The following is an 18,798-nucleotide window of genomic DNA, read 5'->3' on the forward strand; positions in this document are numbered from 1 at the left end:
ATCATTTTCTTCTGAATCCAAAAGGCTTCATATAAGGAAGTGGCTCATAGAGTTAAATACTAACACATTCCAATACAACCTCACATAAGTCACCTGATCAACAATCCTGTGTAACAGTGGTTACCAGACACCTTCTTTGCAAAGTGATGATTCTTTATTGCACGTGAAGATCTTTATCAGCCAAAATCACTACATGGGGGCTGTTCAACCTACAAGGAGATCATTCTGAAATGCCTGAATAGAATTAAGCACTGGAACGCACTTGACACATGAAGTTTTCCTGAAGTCTCACTTTTCCTTTTCTGGCTGAAGAGAAGCCACCGCCAGTGGAAGCCAGTGGAGAAATCTGTCAATGGGAGCCACATGCTCCTCCCCTCTGCCATCTCTCCTGACGGCTGGGGTTCACACCCCCACCTTGGAAACCATACTGAAGGCAACATGACCTTTTCCTTTCCACAACGAGATGAGAAACAAAATAAATCTCAACACACTGTTCACGTGTTGCTCTTCTTTAAACTTTATATATATATTTACACATATATATGTTAAAGCTCTTATTTTTCTTTATCAATATACTCTATTTAGAACTTTAAAAAATAAAACTTTTCTTTTGGTACCTCTGCTTTCTCTGGATTAAGCCTTGGAAACATTTAAAAATAACATCTCCCCTGTGCAAATAATAAACATAAATAACATTAACATCTATGTTCTATAAAGAAAAAGGACCCTAGAAATAGTCAGAGACTTGTCCTTGTAAGCCATGCAAGTCCTGATCTGATGGCGGCGGACTGGCCAGGAACTCGTCATCCTGTTTATCCATCTGTAAACTACTCCTGGAAAACTGTAAGACACTCCCCAGCCCACTGACCAGGGACAAGGAGGAGGCCCAGTTGAGGGAGCTGAAGTTGGGGAGGTTGAAGAGGGAGGCCAGGGGCGCTGCCCGGCCTGCACTGGTCGATTTCCTCTTCGAGTCTCCAGGACAGTCTTGGGAAGTAGCTTCTCCCAGCAGGGAGGGTCCTGGGGCTTGGGTCCCCAACCCCTCCACCAGGGTGTTCTCTCTCAACGGCACACTGGTGTCCACCGCACTGGGCTCTCCCCTGGCCTCGGGGGAGCAGGAGGCACAATTGTTGGACAGGGACCTGGAAGGATTCAGGGTCCGCCCTTGGGAATGCTCAGTTCTTGGGTCTCCTGGGAGGTGTCCCTGAGCAAAGATTTCTGGGGGAGTGTTGAGTTTCTTGGGGGATTTCTTGGCTGACTGACGTCCCAATTGGAGCTGAGTGGGGAACAGGCTTCCCTGGAGGGCTCTGAAGAACAATCTGGAAAAAGCACGGGGGGGGGGGAAGAAAAATGAAAAGTCAAAGACTGTAGACCAGCAGTGGGCAGTGCTTGTATACTTTTGGAGGCTCACTCGAGGCTCAAGCACAGAGATGCTCTGCGTGCTCTGGGGGCGAGAGACAGCCTCTCCCATAACACCCACCTGGGCAGCAGGGCCGTGATGGGCGCGAGGAAGCAAGTCAAGTAGAACACGGGGTCTCCCAGCAAGGTCTGCATGCTCCAGTAGGGGTTCGAGGGAGGGTAGCACGTGGCGCAGGAGGCATTGTAAACCAAAGCCACAGAGAAAAACAGAAGGATACTGAAGCCACAAGCAATCCAGTTGAGCCAGGTCTGTAGGAGGAACCGGAGAGAGGGCTGTTATGTCAACTTAAAAAGGTGGCGATGATGCCGGGTGCCAGTGGCTCACACTTGTCAGCCTAGCTACTCAGGAGGCTGAGATCTGAAGATCATGGGTCAAAGCCAACCTGGAAAGTCCATGAGACTCTTAACTCCACTAAACTACTTTAAAAAAAAAAAAAAGGAAGAAGATGCTGAAAGTGAAGTTATGGTTCAGGTGGTAGAGTGCTAGCCTTTGCCTTGAGCAAAAAAAAAAAAAAAAAAGGTCAGGTCCTTAGTTCAAGTCTTGGGATTCTCTCTCTCTCTCTCTCTCACACACACACAGACAGGGCCACAAAAGTGTACCAGTCATCAGTGAACGTGGATGTGATATTCTAGGGCTGAGTTAAAAATAAGAATTTAGGTCTTTGTCAGTGGCTCATACCTAAGTTACCTTAGCTACTCAGAAGGCTGAGATCTGAGGATCAAGGTTCAAAGCCACCCTGGCCAGGAAAGTCTGTGAGACTCTTAGCATCAATTAACCACTAAAAAGCCAGAGGTGGAGCTATGGCTCAAGTGATAAAGCCTTGAGGAAAGAAGCTAAGACAGAGCCCAGGCCCTAAGTTCAAGCCCCACTATTAGCACACAACAAAAGGTGGAAACAATGATGACCACAAAAGCATATCAGTCTTCAGTGACAAGGTGTGATATTCTAGGGGCTTAATAAAAATTGAGTATCTATCTATCTATCTTTGATACTGGGTTTGGAGCTCAGGGCCTTCTACCACTGGAGTCACACCTCTAGCCTTTTTCTTTGAGGTTATTTTTCAGACAGGGTCTCACACTTTTACCCACAGCCAGCCTTGCACCATAATTCCCCCTACTTATGCTTCCCACGTAGCTAAGATAGCAGCTTTGTGCCACGATACTCCTGAGATTGGGGTTTTTGCTAACTTTTTTTTTGCCCTAGCTGGCTTTGAGCTATCATCCTCCTAATGATCTCTACCTCTCAAAGTAGCTGAGATTATAAGCTGGAGCCACTGTAACCAGGCAGACTGGAGTCTTTGTCCATGGTGGGTGGTGGGGCTTGGGAGACTAGCCTGGAACAGAGGTGTAAGGGCCACACAGCAGTAAAGGGAATCCCTCTTACCCTCTCCCCCCCCCCCCTGGGTAGTGGAGAAAGAAAGGAAAAGCAGGTGTGAAGGAGCCAAAAGCTGGGCAGAGCACAGTTAGGTATCATTTTCCTTCTCATGAAACTAAGGCCAGCTTTGCAGTCTGTCCCGCCTGCTACAAAAAGTAAAAACCCCAAGTTCTCAAGGAACCCTGCTGTTGGGAAGTGTGGGGCCCATAGCCTCAGAGCCCTTTGTTTGGGGGGTGGAGGGCACGGTGACCCGACCGGCATCTCTTACCCAGGTTTTGGTTTCAATACCCAGGTGCAGCACGAAGGTGAACAGTGCGATCGCCGTGATGGGGGTCCCCCAGGTGAACATGTCCACATCTGAGTCGTAGTAGGCCTGAAAAGACAGCGGAGAGGCCGCCAGGTCCTGTGTCTGAGGGTGCCCAGACACAGTGGACGCGGAAGCCTGGGCCGGGCGCTTTACTCACCAGGTAAGGGATGAAAAAGCACACCAAGCTTTGGAAGGCGGCGTCTACCATGTTTAACCAGAAGGCACGGGGCTGGTACTCCTGGGACACAAAGAGAAACAGGACGATCACAGTGGCCATGGCAGCCTTCGTGCACAGGTCCCGCACCAGGACAAAGCTTGCTGTTTCAGGATGGGGGGAAGGGTGAAGCCCCGGACAGCCCATGAAAAACCCCATCACCCAACCTATACACAAGGGAACTTTACACAGCCATTAGAAAAGAATCAGATGATGTCATTTGCAGGGAAATGGACAGACCTGGGACAAGTCATGTTAAAGTGAGGTAAGCCAAATTCAGAGAGACAAACGGCACATGCTTTCTCTCCTCGGTGGAAGCTAGATCTAAATGACACGGGGACGTGATGACTGATACAGGACCCCAGGCATCCACGCACGGCGAGACCAAAGGACAATATTCTTAGGAGCGAAGACAAAGGCGCAATGGTATGTGCCTCTGCTCATATCAAGGAGTATTTATCCAAATGATCTCCAGGAAATGGAAACTAGAGGTTTGTGGTTTTGCCTTTGTTGCTGTTTTTGTTTTCTTTTCCTTTTGCCTTATTTAATCTGTCTTTGGAAGGGTAAAAGGAGAAGAAATGGAAGGACCAAGGGTGAAAAAAAACACAGCAGTGGTACTCACTGGACACTATGTGGAAAATGAACTCCACTACTTGTGGATGGGGACGGGAGGGAAAAACTGGGAGAGGGCTAGGGAAGGGGTGACATTATCCAAAAAGGAAATGTACCAGCAATTACCTGACTTATGCAACTGTAACGCCTCTGTACATCACCTTGATAATAACAATAAAACAAAAACCAGAAAAAAAGATCAACCACCATGCAAATGCTCACTCACTCGGAGTTGACAGTGAACGGTCATGGCTGTCACTCATCAGTGAAAGAGGAGAGCGCTCTCTGCATCTTCTGAGGGACCATTTCTCCCAAGTAGGAAAAATCATGTGAAGTCTTGGGTAACTGCCCCTCATTTGAGCCCTTTTAGCCCTTCTAGGTTTTGTGGTGGATCCCTTGGGTATTTCTTAGGGGCCTGAAATGCTAATGTTAAAAGATGGCTGTGACCTAATGTTAAAAATCAAAAGGTTATTGCTACGATCTGGGTATAGTCTGAAAGCATTCCCCACCGCTTTCCGTGTGGAAATTTAATGCCCATGGTGAGCAATTAAGAAGGTAAAGTTAATTGACTAGAACATCTAGAGATGGAGCTTTGGGGAAGTAATTAGGATTCAATAAATTCCTCAGGGTGGAGTCCCATGATTGAATTCCTATTCTGTCCGGTAAAGGACAGAAGAGACCTGAACTCAGGCCTCACACCTGCCACGTGACACCACAGCTGGCTTCTGGGAAGTCAGTACTTTAAAACTGCTAAAAGTTAACAGCTTGCTGGGTGCTGGTGGCTCACCCCTGTCATCCTAGCTACTCAGGAGGCTGAGATCTGAATCAAGGTACAAAGCCAGGCAGGCCAGGAAAATCCATGAGACACTTCTCTCCCATGAGTTACCAAAAAAAGCCAGAAGTGGCGCTATGTCTCAAATGCTAGCCTTGAGCAAAAGAGCTCAGGGACAACATGCATGCCTTGAGTTCAAGTTCTCAGGACTGGCACCAAAAAAAAAAAAAAAAAGATACAGCTCTTCAACCTTAGACCTCTGCACCTCTGTAACATCCAATCAAAAACAAGAACAACAACAAAAAAAACCCTCTTTACTGAGTAGCTGCCTCCAGGATTTCATTATAGTAATGCAAAACAGACTAAGACAATTACATACCTACATGCAAAACGGACTCTGATGTCAACAGAGATTTCATGACCAGGGTGACCAAACTTGTATTTAACCATACCAAGACCCCAAGTAGTTGGCCCAGGCTCTAGTGAAAGGGACAGAATGACCATTCACTACCACTTCAGGGAAGAGCTGCTACGCTCCTATTGGTCAATGTTCTCTACAGGATGAACTCCCAGCATTCTCTGTTCCATGGTGGGCTGAGGCAGGGTGACTCTATTGGATGTGGTAGGACCTTCAGGGGGGAGGGGGTGATATCTCTAGGTCCTTGGGCCCTTCAGGCAATGAATGGATGGGGATACTCGGGTCTCTTTCTCCTTTGTTTCCTGCCTCCTGATGTGAGCAGTTTTCTCTGCAGTAGGCATTCCACCTAGTCATCCAGATAGAAGTTCCTGATGTGTGTGTGTGTGTGTGGTGTAGACTCTTGGAGATTGGCGCTTTTTTCCGCCAGATGAATGTGGGCGATGCAGAGACCAGCAGGCGCTCACCTCCATATTCTGGCCACTTCTGTAGAGCTGTGGCTCACGTAGCAGCACGTCGGCTGGCACGTCCTTGTCCAGCACCCCAGTCACAAGCTGGGGAAGTGACGAGAAGAGCAGATTAAAGAAGATCAGATACCACTGGTCGATCATGGAAGATGCGGAGAAGCCACAGTAAAACTGGAACCAAAACAGGAGGCACACGAACATCTATGACCGAGAAAGGATGTGTGAGAAGAGAGGGCCCGGGCTGGGCCTGCAGGGGAAGTCCCGCCCAGGTTCTAAGACCCTGCAGAAATTCTAGTCAATTGAATCAGCATCCCTGTGGAGTTGTAATGTAAATCAAATCAACAGGCAGCAATCTCTTTCAAGACAGCCCTGCAGGGAGTCCAGCTACAGGCTCTTCCTCTCTCCAAACCTTCCTTGTCCCCATCACTAGGGGGACTGGCCAATGGGAATTTGGAATTTCCAGGAGCAGCCCTGGCAGGATGAGGTTCTGTGCCTGAAAAGCTAGTGATGATTAATTCATTGAACACAGAATCAAGGGTTGAGTGGGACAAGGGCTATTTACATTTTACAGGGACTTGGTGGCTTCTTCTCTGATAGCCTCTTTGTGCCCTCAAGAAAACCTGCCTGGGCTACATCCCCGATCCTGAATTCCTCCTTCATCACCCTTCTCCTTTTACTTTTCATTGGTGACATGGTCTCTAGGTAGTCCAGGCTGGCCTTGAACTTGAAGTCTTCCTGCTTTAGCCTCCCTGGTGGGACTGTAGGCATGTAAGTACCATGCCCAGCCCATACTTTTTTTCGTTTTTAATGAGGAGCAGTGGACAATGGATCAACTCCCATTCAAGAGAAAAGTGCCCACAAGCACCAAAGCAAAGAAAGTGATGGTATGAACATTACAGCGTAGTGGGATTATATTCTGGGCTCTCTTCTGAGGACCCAGTCTCTGGTCTTCTTTGCTGTATAGGAAAGTTCATCTTCCTTAAGCCCGTTTAAACTATGAAGGAAGGGGAGCACAGCAAGACTAGTACCAGGTCCTGAGTGTGGACTGGCACACTGAGTGCATTTATACGGGGTAGGGGGGAAGGCATGGTAGTCTAACAGTTGCCATGCGCTACAATCTGGATCTTAAATGCACCCACGTGGTAAAGCGCCCACGTGGTAAAGGCTTGATCCCGGCGGCGATGTTTTCAGGAGGGATAGAGGCGGGGCTTAGTGGGAGGAAGTTAGGTCATTGGTGTAAGGGTACACAGCCCCTCCCTGTCTTTCACTTCTTAGTCTCATGGGGGCAGGCAGCTTTGCTCTTTTCATGTGCCAGGACAGGGCTGAACAACCACTGAACGAGGAACTACCAGCCCAAATAAACGTTTCCTCCTTGTAAGTTGTTTATCTAAGGTATTTTGTTATAGTCACAAAACAGCCTTAAGTTAGTTAGTTGTGTAATGTGGCATAGCTCACGGCAGTCTTCTCTGCCAAGTACTGGTTATGAGGAGTAAGGAGCTAATGCGTTTAAAGTACTCGCCAGAGCTCCTGGCACAAGCTAGGAACTTCCTGTTCTCCTCTGTGGCATGTTCTTAGCATGAAGTAACAGCATTATATTCTTTTTGAGCAGGGGCAGATTTCTTACTGTTCCCAGAAAAGGAAATGGGAGGTTCCAAGATGTTGAGTGGTTTGACCATAACCATCCTGTGAGTAACCCAATTTGTTCAACCTCAAATGGTTCTTGGTCTAGGATAAGGGAATGAGGCAGGGGTAAATGGACGCTTTTTGTTGAGTACTCCCTGGCCTGGGTTTTGTTTCTGAAATCATAACTATCTACACCTTGTTGAACTTTAACTCAGACACTTGATTTCTTTGAGATTTGTCTTCTTGACCTGAAAAAGGCTTGTTGACATCAGAAGAGATGGTGGGTTCTCTCTCTCTGCATGTTTCAAGCTATTATTTAAGTCTCTTAACACACAATTTTCTCCCTCCCTAGCAACAACTGACAAATTGGGACTTTTTTTGTTGGTCATGGTCCCTGAGCTCTTTTGCTCAAGGCTAGTGCTCTACCACTTGGAGCCACAGCACCACTTCCAGTTTCCTGGTGGTTCATTGGAGATAAAAAGTCTCGCACAGACTTTCCTGCTCTGGTGGCTTTGAACTGGGTGATCCTCAGATCTCAGCCTCCTCAGCAGCTAGGATAACAGGCATGAAGCCACCAGCGCCTGGCTGAACTTTTCCTCATTGACTTTCTTTCCCTTTCTACTTCCCATGGCTGACTTTCTCACTTTGTCCCCCCACACACACTTCCCCACCCCTCAGGCTCAGCCTTGTGAGTCACTGGTGAGTGACTGCAATCAAGGGAAAGAGGGAGAAAAAAATACCCAGATAATTGAGTTTCTTTTTTCCTGTAGTACCAAAGAGCTTTGTTCCCAAACCACTGTTGCTATGGAAACGGTCCTACTCCATTCTTTATTGGAAGGGAAGGCCAACGTATTCTTAAAACAGATGAATCTCTCGTGTTAGGAGCCATTATCCCTGAACCCTTCCTGTGGAGAGATGCTTGTTAACCAAGGCCCTGCATCTTTTATGAACTAAAAACAGGCCACCCTTTCCCCTCCTTTTGTTCACCAATAAGGAAAGACAGCTTTATATCATGGCAGGCGGGAGCCTGTGTCCAACTCAGTGTTACCCTGACCTTAGTGAGTTTGCATCTACAATGTTGAATGCACTGGCTTATGTCATTTTTTCCCTTCCTTCCTTCCGTTTTTCTTTCCTCTCTCTTTTTCGGCGCTCTTACTGGGGCTTGAATGCAGGGTTTGGAGTTGTTCCTTAAGTTCTTTGCCCAAGGATCCCACTCTACCACTTGAGCCACGCCTTTTTTGTCTTTTTTTTTGGTCAGTTATGGGGCTTGAACTCAGGGCCTGGGCACTTCACTGAGCTCTTTTGCTCAAGGCTAACACTTTACTACTTTGAATCACAATGCTACTTCTGGTTTTCTGGTGATTCACTGGAGATAAGAGTCTGATAGGCTGTACTGCCTGGGCTGGCTATGAACCATGATTCTCAGACCTCAGCCTCATAAGCAGCTGCAATTACAAGTGTGAGCCACCAGCACCTTTTTTTTTTTTTTTTGGTAGTTAATTGGAGTCTCTTTCTGCCCAGGCTAGCTTCAAACTCAGTCTTCTGAGCACAGCCAGGATATATAGCCAACAATACCAGGTTATCATTCTTGCAACCGGAGTTAGCTCAATTCCCAGGTTTTATTTTTTAGGTAAAGAAAAATCCAAAGAAGGTAAATATAGCTAGTTCTCAACTTACCATGATTTGACGTAGGGTCTTATTTTCCACTTTTTTTAAATTCCTGGTACTGGGATTTAAACTCAGAAACTTGGCACATGTAAGGTGAGCACTCTACCATTTGAGCCATACCGCCTAATAATTTTGCTTTAAGTTTTCAGATAGGGTCTTGTGCTACCTTTGCAACAGCTGGCCTCGACTCTCAATCCTCCTCTCCCCATCTCTGGAGCAGATGGAATGACTAGTGTGGACCATCACAATTCAACATGACTTCTTAACAGCTTCTTGGTGCCTTCCTCTGAACTCTGAATTTCAACTTTGCCAAGGCTGGGGATACGCAGTCCAGTCTTCTTCTGAAATGCTCAGCCGTGGCTTTGAGCCGCAGTTCCAAGTCAACCACAAGACCATGGGGGGAAACAGCCAACACCCTACCATATGCTCATGTAGTTAAGTGTGGTGGTGGGTAGGCTAGGTGGAGCTCATGTAGCTACTGCATTTGCAGCTTGCCATATGACTGATGTGTAATGAGTATCAGGACGACACAGCTCTACAGTAAGCCAAGGTGCACCTCGAACTTGCTTCAGATTCCACTTGTAAAGAATGAAAGAAATAAGGCTGGATTCCAGCCTGACCATTCCCATTGGCTGTCGACTCCTGGGAAGGGGGAGGAGCCTCTGGGTTTACAGCTAAGGCTTCTCAGTGCTGGGTTGTGAGGACGGGAGGGCTGAACTCCCAAGGGAAAAACAGTGCACGTGCCGCGTCTTTCCATTAGACACACCCTGACGGGTTCTGGGCCTCCGTACTCATTTGCTAGGAGATGTTGGAAAATAAAATGAGAGAGAGTGGGTGGGAGAAGTGGAGAACAGAAAGGTAGGCATCACAAACCACTGAGAGCGTGAACAAGAGGTACACAGGTGACAGATTAGAGATAGCATGGAGATTTTCATATGAAATGAGAAAAAAAAAAGCGCCTTTTATTTTACTTTTCTTTTTCAGCAAAGTATGGGATGATCTTGACTAGACAATTACCTCTATGGGATGCCTGTAATAGATCATTTATTCTGAGAGTGTACCTATATTGGCTCCTTTAGTCCCAAGAAACAACCAAGCAACTTCTCAGCAGAGCATTTAGAAACTTCCCTCCCCACTCTCTCTCTCTCTCTCACTCAAGCGGTTCTGGGGCTTGAACTTGGGGCTTCATGCTCTCCTTTCTTCTTTCTTGCTAAAGGTTGGTGCCTTGCCACTTGAGACACAGCCCCCCCCCCTTTCAGCTTTTTTGCTGGTTAATTGGAGAGAAGGGTCTCATGGACATTTCTGCCTTGCGTGGCTTTGAGCCACGATCCTCAGACCTCAGCCTCCTGAGTACCTGGCGTTCCAGATGTGAACCATTGGCACCCGGTCACATACCGCAGTCACCTTCTTGGTGACAGGTGTGTAATACGTACTGTGTTTTTGTAGAAGAAGTACAGCACCATGTTCGCCAGGCGGGAGTAGCACCAATGGCCGTGGACAATGAGGAGTTTCTCCAGGTATCGGAATCTGGGCACTGCAAAGTCACTGGCCATCACTGCCTTGAGAGGGAGGGGAGACCTGGTTATCAGCGATGCCTCTTTGTCATAAGCCCTGTCCCCGTTCCCAAATGCACGGCAATGGATGGATGGTGGGAAGAAAATCAACAAAAAAAAAAAAAAACCCGCCCAGCTTCAAACTCAGTGTTAGGTGTGGCTTTGCCCTCTTCCCCCGCTCATCATCTCTTTCCATCAAAACCAAATGATTCTCAATAGGCACTCAGGGAGATCGCTTTATAGGACTTACTTAAAGCTTCCGAGGATGAACAACAGGTAATGGGGTAGATGTAGCAAGGTCTTGTTTTTTGTTTGTTTTAATGTCGGTTTTTGTTTTTTGTGGGTTTTTTTTTGTGTGTGTGTGTGTGCTGGTTCTGGGGCTTGAACTCAGGGCCTGGGCACTGTCCTTGAACTATTTTGTTCAAGGCTAGCACTCTAAAGCTTGAGCCACGGCTCCACTTCCAGCTCTTCAGGTGATTCACTGGCAATAAGAGTCTCACGGGCTTTCCTGTCTTGGTTCCAACCACAATCCTCAGATCTCAGGCTAGGATCATAGGCGTGAACCACTAGCACCTGGCTGAACTCCTCTTCGAGGTCTAGATGTCAAGTGAAGGACACTGTGGTGAGTCCTTTGCTGTGGTGGCTGGGAGCTCAGGGGTAGGGGCTGAGCCACTGAGAAAAAGCAAGGATAAAAAGGAGTTTGATCCCAGGTGCCAGTGGCTCATGCCTGTAATCCTAGCTACTCAGGAGACCCAGGTGGTAAAGTCTGTGAGACTCTTATCTCCAATTAACTGTCAGAAAACCAGAAGTGACACTGTGGCTCAAGTGGCAGAGTGCTTGCCTTGAGCTGAAGAGCTCATTGACAGTGCCCAGACCCAGAGTTCAAACCTCATGACCTACCAAAAAAAGAGAGCTTGCTAACCCAAGGCTTGGTAGAGAGGCCATTATGGGCAGGCAGATGGACAATGAAAAACACTTCTGCATCTGCTGAGAAGCTAGGACTGATCTGAACCACCATATTGAGAAGCCTGGCTCCATTAGAGCCCTAGCCAAGGAGTAACAGCATCAGGGACTGAGTTCGAGTTCTGGTCTCGGACATAAAAAAGAAAAAAATGGAAAACAACAACAACTGTGGCTGGAAACAAATGTGGAAAACAAGTACTGCAAATGTATAGATTTTCTTCCTTGTTATTAGTCCCTAAACAGTATCACAAACATTTATACTGCATTTGCATTAGAAGTAACTAGAGATGATTAGATGTATATTAGAGGATGTGCGCGGGTAATCTGCAAACGTTGTATGAATTCATGTAAATGTATTTCTGGATTTGGGCATCTACAAGGGTCCTGGATGCAGTTCCCCACAGATATTGAGGGATAGCTACACCAGGCCTCCAGCTGAGGATCTGTTAGTTGAGTTATTTAACATCAAGGAAAGATTAACTGTACAGGCCTCCTACCCATAAGAAAGTGCTTAAATAAATAATCACCGAGCAAGTGAATGTGTAAGTAGTTCCATTAATTAATAAGTGGCGATCAACCATCCAGTTTTTAGAAACACACTGAATTAAGTGTTCCCTAAAGTCTCCATTTGAGCAGGCACCACTGGCTCAGACCTATAATCTTCTCTATTCAGGAGGCTGCAGTCTGAGGATCATAGTTCAAAAAGCCAGCATGGGCAGAAAAGTCTATAGGACTCTCATCTCCAGTTAACCACCAAAAAAGCCAAAAGAAGTGGAGGCATGGCTCAAGTGGTAGAGCACCAACCTTGACAGAGAAAGCTAAACAAGACAGCGAAGGCCTTGAGCTCAAGCCCTAGGACCAGCGCGCATGTGCGCGCATGTACACACACACACACACACACACACACACACACACACACACACACACACACACGATGGAAATTTAATCTTTTAGTAGTACCAAGAGCACCATAACAAAGGCAGTTTCCATGGGGTATCGCCAGTGTTTAGGAATAGAAAATAGAGAATGCTTCCCAGGGCTACCCCGGTTTGCTGGTGCTAACGCCCCTTGCCTCCTGCTAAACCAGATCTCCCCAGAATACACATGTATAGACATGGGCAGACATAGGTATTGCACATTGCTTTGTAAAAATACAGAGCAACTGACATTCCACCGTATCTTCTGCTACTTACTAGCTTCGCAAAAGGCCAGTTCTGAAGGCCAATTCCTTAGCTTTGTCTGAAGGTGCCCAGAGGAAAGTTAAGACAGCTTGAAGAATGACAGGACAAGAGGCCAATGAGACTGGTTCCAGCGGACAGCCCCTATTGGTCAGTACCTGCATGCCCTCTTGGCCTGAGATTCCCACGCCCACGTCTGCCACCTGGATCATGCTGACATCATTGGCTCCATCACCTAGAAAGAACAAAGGCAGGAAGAGTCACTTGGGATGTATAGAATAAGGTGTGTGTGTGTGTGTATGTGGTGTGTGTGTGCTGGTCTTGGGGCTTGAACTCAGGACCTAGGTGCTATTCTGTAGCCTTTTTTCCCCCCCTCACTCAAAGTTAGCATTTTTCTATTTGAGCCACAGCTTCACTTCTGACCTTTGGTGGTTAACTAGAAATAAGAGTCACAGACTTTTCCTGCCCGGGGTGGCTTCGAACCATGATCCTCAGATCGTAGCCTCCTGGGTAGCTAAGATTATAGGTGTGAGCCACTGGCAGCCAGCTGAGCAGCACAGGAGTAAATTGGCTTAAGATGAGGTCCCCACTAGGTTGGATTTTGTGAATGAATCATGGGGAAGATCAGAGAAAATAGCTATTCTAGCACCTTCTCTGGGAGGATGGAGGTAAGCAGTTGGAATAAACTAGAGGTTGCCATCTGGCTAATCAAGAAGTGCTCCCCAAAGCAGTCCCACACTGAGTCACCTTTTAATTCGATGTTCCCTCTACAGTATTGGCTCCGGTACAGACACAGCCCTCGGTGTCTGGCATAATGAAGGATGCGCTCATCATCCCCTTTCTTGTTTACAAGAACTCAGCTATTCCAGCCAGGCAGCTCCAATTCAGACCCACGCCAGCAGTTTACGCTCACCTACATGGAAGAGCTTTCATTCTGCCCAGCAACTACAGAGATTGTTTTTTTTCCCTTCACGTTGATTAGCACTTAGTGTGTATATCTTTTGGTCTCTCTGAGGATGTAGTGATTAACAATTTCTGCTTATTCTGTGGAAACGACTGGCCGACAACAGGTTTTAAGATCCTAAGGACAAGAGTTCCCACCACCTTCAGGAAGAGGCAAAGTAGAGATATAAAAGCATTACCCTTCAGGGGCAGTGAGCATTCTGGGAGCTCGTGGCAGAATAGCTCAAATCATAGAAGTCACAGGTGCACTAATGATACAACATGAAGATAAATGAAGGCAGAGTGTAGCCATAAGCTGGGCACTGCCCCGTAGCTTTATCGCTCAAGGCTAGCACTCCAGTGCTTACGCCACAGAGCGCCACGTCTGCCTTTTTTTGCATGAGCTTGTTCTGGGACTTGAACTCTTGAGCCTTGTTGGCAATGTCCCTGAGTTTCTTTTGCTCAAGGTTTGCACTCTTACCACTTGAGCCACAATACTTTTTCTGAAGTAGTTTCTTGGAGATAAGAGTCTCACGGCCTTTCCTACCCAAGCTTGGCTTCCAACTGCAATCCTCAGAACTCAGCCTCCGGAGTGGCTGGGACTGTAGGCGTGAGCTACTTGCACCTGGCAGACTTCGGCTTTTTGTTGGTTAATTAGAGACAAGAGTCTCTCACATATTTTCCTGCCTGGGGCTTGGCTTCAAACCTCAGTCCTCAGAGCTCAGCTTTCTGAGTGGGCTGGGATTACAGGTATGAGCCACCAGCCCTTGGCTTGTACTTCTGCTTTGTGACTCGTGGGCAGAGTCGGCTTCTGAGCAGGCTGTGAGAACATCATTTCCCACTCACCCTGCACCCCAGGCTTTGAGGCAGACTCGTCCTCATGTTCTTCTCGGAGGGTACCAAAGTACCAAGGACTGTGGGTGAGCAGTGAGTGGCCTGGAACCCATGTTTAGGCAGTAACCCACTTGCTCCAAGAAACCCCGAAGGCCACTCCAGGTACATGATGATAAAGACGGACCCCAGCATGCTAAGGGAGCAAAGGCTGTGTCTGCTTGACAACTGCTTTGATCAAGGACCTCACTGTTTACCCTCCCCCCTCCCCTGCCGCCCCACCCCGCCACCTTTAAGGCTTTAAATCAGCCTTCTCCTACCTGCTGAGGTGCCCATGAGGTCAGGATGTCAACCCTCCCTCTACAAGGGGTGATTTCTGGCGGACACGTTGACCATGGGTTATCATGGTAGACTCCGCCTTTCTGGCTTTCTCACCACTAGGTGGCACTGCAGAGTCCCTGAGCCTGTGCTAGAGACTCCGCTTGACCCCCAAGTAGGAGAAATTGCCCCATGGGGAGTCACTGGAGAGCAACCTAGAAGGTTCTTCAGCTAATAGTGCTTAAAGGGGGAAAAATACCATTAGATACACGTCCTTAAGTTTACTTAATGAGGGAAAACTATGGCTATTCAGATCTCGTTGTTTGTATATGATATAAAACTGTATGGCTATTCAGATCTTGTTGTTTCTATATAAAACTGTATGGCTATTCAGATCTTGTTGTTTCTATATAAAACTGTATGGCTATTCAGATCTCGTTGTTTCTATAAGATGCCCATCTTAGCACCATTTGTGAAGCTGAGCTCACAAGAGATGTAGGGGGCCAGGCGCCAGCTGCTCACACCTGTAATCCTAACTACTCAGGAGGCTGCGATCTGGAGGCAATTTGAGGCTCGAAGCCAGCACAGGTAGAAAAGTTGGTGTGACTCCATCTCCAAAGAACCAGCCAAATATGCTGGGCTAGAAGTGTGCCGTGGGCAGGCAAGCCGAATGAGAACATGAGGCCAAGCCTGGTGAGGGAGGGAGAAGAGGAGAAGAGGAGAAGAGGGGAGAGGGAGAGGGAGAGGGAGGGGAAGTGGGGAGGAAGGGAGTGAGGGAGGGAGGGAGGGAGGGAGAGAGGCAAAGAAACAGAGTAGGGATTTTGATCATTACAGTTTCTGGGTTCCTACAAGATACAGCCTCAGATCCCAAAAGACACAGAGTGACTCAAAGCCCTCACAGAGGGCGTTTTTTCCTTAGCTTGGGCTAATGCTGGGCGCCCGGGACCTTCCTGCAGCCAGGACTATCTGGGTCAGACAATACCTTATCTGTCTCGTCTTCTGAAATTACCACTGGGTTATTGACTTCTTCATATTGCTGTGTACCTACTACTATATTTTGTGGCTATCCAAGTAAGCTCTGTGTGTGTGTGTGTATAGGTACATGCTGTGGACGTGCTTGTGTACCTACAGGGGGGCTTGAACTCAGGGCCTCACTCTTGTTTGCTTGCTTTCTTTTCTCTCTCCCTCCCTCCCTCCTTCCCTCTCTTTCTTTCTTTCTTCAAAGGCTCTTATCGCTGGCGCCACACCTCCATCCCCACCATTTTGCTGCTTCATCAGAGATAAGGTTCTCACAGACTTTTCTGCCAGGGTTGGCTTCAACCCTGTCCTCAGATCTCAGCCTCCCGTGTAGCTAAGGACTACAGGTGTGAACCACCAGCGCCTAGCTTCCAGTTAAGCTTGACATGTCTAGAACTTGCCACCCGAGTTATCACCTCAGTAACTGTTTCACAAATGGAACCAACAGTGAAGAATTTCCCCCCTCCCCACAATTGTTTCAGCGCTGTGTGGAAGGAAATCAAACATCCAGACTGTGAGGAAGGAAGCGGCGGAATGAGACAGCCATGGATTCCGGCGCTGCCGGGCCGCTCCCGATACTTGCCTATGGCCAGCGTCATGGCCTTGAGCTTGCTTCGCACCAGCTTCACCACCATGCTCTTCTGCAGAGGGGTGGACCGACAGCAGAGGACCGAGCGGCACTGCTTGGCCAGGAAGAGAAATCTGTCCTCCAGGTTTTTCTCCAAGGCATAAGCTAGGCTTCTCCCGTCGATCACGAGGCTGGGGCTGGGGCCGGAGGCCGAGGACGTGGAGGCTGGGTAGAGAGGGGAGAACCCCACGCTCACATTGCTTTCCGTGTTCTCGGGGGCGCTGTAGGGCCCCCTGGATTGCACATACTGCAGGCACTGATCCAGGAGGGCTGCACACGCTTCCTGAAAAGGACATGAAGAGGGCGGTGCGGTTTACTCGGGGGGGGGGGCACACCACAGACTCCCCCCGTCACCGGCGCTGGGAGCTCTGAGCTGACTGCTTTCCAGGGCCCCAGGCTGCCAGGTCCGATGACCTGGGGTGGGGGGGTGGGGAGGAGGGAGGGGGAGGGGAGGAGGAAGGATGACCTCCAGAAAGTTCAGCTGAAGGGGGGGGGGAGGTCTTTCTTTCTGCAAAGGAAAGAAAGCAGTAGATGCTTGAAAGATGGATCGTATTATAACGTAAAATGTCTCACACCAGGTGAGATGATTGGCAAGGAGCTCTAAGTGCTTAATAGTTCCCAGGCCCTAACCTTCCTTCCTTCCTTTTCTTCCTTCTTTCCTTCCTTCCTTCTCTCTCTCGTCTTTCTCCCCGCCTCTCTTCTCCCTCTCTCTTTTCTTTCTTTCCCTTCCTCCCTTTCCTTCTCTTTCGTTCCTCTCTTTCTCTCTGCCTCTCCTCTCTTTCTTTCTCTCTCCCTCCTCCTCTCCCTCCCTCCCCGCCTCTCTCCTGGCACTGGGATTAAAGTCAGGCTTCCCCTTCGGCCTCCTCAGGCAGCAGGCCCTTTACTACTTGAGCTATGCCTCCAGCCCACCTTTTAGGCTGGTTATTTTGGAGACTGAGTCTCAGAGACTTTTCTATCCAGGCTGACCTCAAGTCACAATCCTCGGGATCTCAGCTTCCTGCGTAGCTAGGATGGGGTGTTGGGCTGGTGTGAGCCACTAGCATGCAATTCAAACTCCATATTTCTTCAATATGAGCTCTGTCTAGGGACTTCTTTGAATGAGTATAGTGTGGGCAGAAAAAGAGAAAAGTTTACAACAGACAAGCCTAAGAAGCAAACACCAAGTCAACAATAAGTCAACAACTGGGTGCTTGTGGCTCATACCTGTAATCCTAGCTACTCAGGAGGCTGAGGCTTAAGGATTGCAGTTCTAGGCCAGCCCAGGCAGGAAAATCTGGGAGATTCTTACCTCCAATAAACTACTCAGAAAAAAGCCAAGTGGTGCTGTGGCTCAAGTGTTAGTCTTGAGCCAAAGCAGCTCAGGGACAGAGCCCAGGCTTAGAGTTTAAGCCCCAGGACTGGCACAATAAGTAAATAAATAGGACTGGAGGCATGGCTCAAATGACAGAGCGCTAGCTGTAAGCCAGAAAGTTGAGAGGGAGAGGGAGATGTCCTGAATTCAAGCTCCAGTCCTGCTACAACACACTAAAATTAGAAAAAAAAAAAAAAGACCAAACTGAAATTCTAAAACGCAGGTTCTCATACCATAGTGGAATTAAACTAGAAATCAATAAGAGAAAGACAATAGGAAAAACCTTCAGACGCTTCAAAATGAAAGTGAATCCTTCTAAACAAACTCAGGCTCAAACAAGAATTTTCAGGGCAACAATTCCAAAAATGATCTTGAGCTGTATGTAGATGAAAGCACAAAATTGTGCTTGTGAGAAACAGAGAAATATTCTCAGATCAGAAACACATGACTGTATTTTGAGAAACTAGGAGAAGAAATCAAACACAAAAGAGGCAACAGCAGATATCAATAAAATTAAAAACAAAAAAATAAAGAACAAACGTTCATCAGTGAAACCAAAATCTTGCCAGGCACTGGTGGCTCGAACCTGTCATCCTAGCTACTGAGAAAATTGAGATCAGAGGATCAACACTTCAAAGCCAGCCTGGGCCAGGAAAATCTGTGAGACTATTATTTCCAATTAATGGAGCTGTGGCTCAAGTAGTAGGAGCAGAAAAAGCTAAAAGACAGCTCCCAATCCTGAGTTCAAGCCCCAGTTACCTGTACAAAAAATAAGAAAGAAAGAAACTAAAACCTTGTTCTTTGAAAGATTGATGAAATTAGTATACTGCTATTAAACCTGACCAAAAGGGCCAGGTGTATTGGTGCATGCCTATAATCTCAGCTGCCACAAAGGCAGAAGAAGAAAATGCTTTTGAGGCCAGCCCAGGCAAGAGTTAATAAGACTTTGAGAACTGCAGTAGAAGCCAAAGTGGGAAGGGGTGTGGCTCCAGCAAAGCAGTACATGCCTAGCAACCACGAGGCCCTGAATTTAACTCCTAGTAACAGAAAACAACAACTGACCAGAAGAGAAGCCTCACATGACCAATATCATAAATAACTAAATAAACTAAAAAAAAATAAAAGGAGGACTATCATTGCAGGTCCCT

General features: G+C 47.6%; 1 protein-coding gene across 1 annotated transcript in view; it reads right to left on the reverse strand.

Annotated features, from left to right (window-relative positions):
* Nucleotides 1-565: 565 nt before the first annotated feature.
* Atp10a (ATPase, class V, type 10A) overlaps nucleotides 566-18,798 on the reverse strand; it is a 69,706-nt gene continuing 51,473 nt past the window's right edge. Inside the window, 8 exon segments of the mRNA XM_013011905.1 lie at nucleotides 566-1,316; nucleotides 1,478-1,665; nucleotides 3,060-3,164; nucleotides 3,256-3,336; nucleotides 5,579-5,779; nucleotides 10,303-10,428; nucleotides 12,722-12,798; nucleotides 16,255-16,619. Of these exon segments, the coding sequence (XP_012867359.1) occupies nucleotides 728-1,316; nucleotides 1,478-1,665; nucleotides 3,060-3,164; nucleotides 3,256-3,336; nucleotides 5,579-5,779; nucleotides 10,303-10,428; nucleotides 12,722-12,798; nucleotides 16,255-16,619 (1,732 nt within the window). The 3' untranslated portion in view covers nucleotides 566-727.

Source organism: Dipodomys ordii, unplaced genomic scaffold (genome assembly GCF_000151885.1).
Source record: "Dipodomys ordii isolate 6190 unplaced genomic scaffold, Dord_2.0 Scaffold15, whole genome shotgun sequence".
Lineage (NCBI taxonomy): Eukaryota > Metazoa > Chordata > Mammalia > Rodentia > Heteromyidae > Dipodomys > Dipodomys ordii.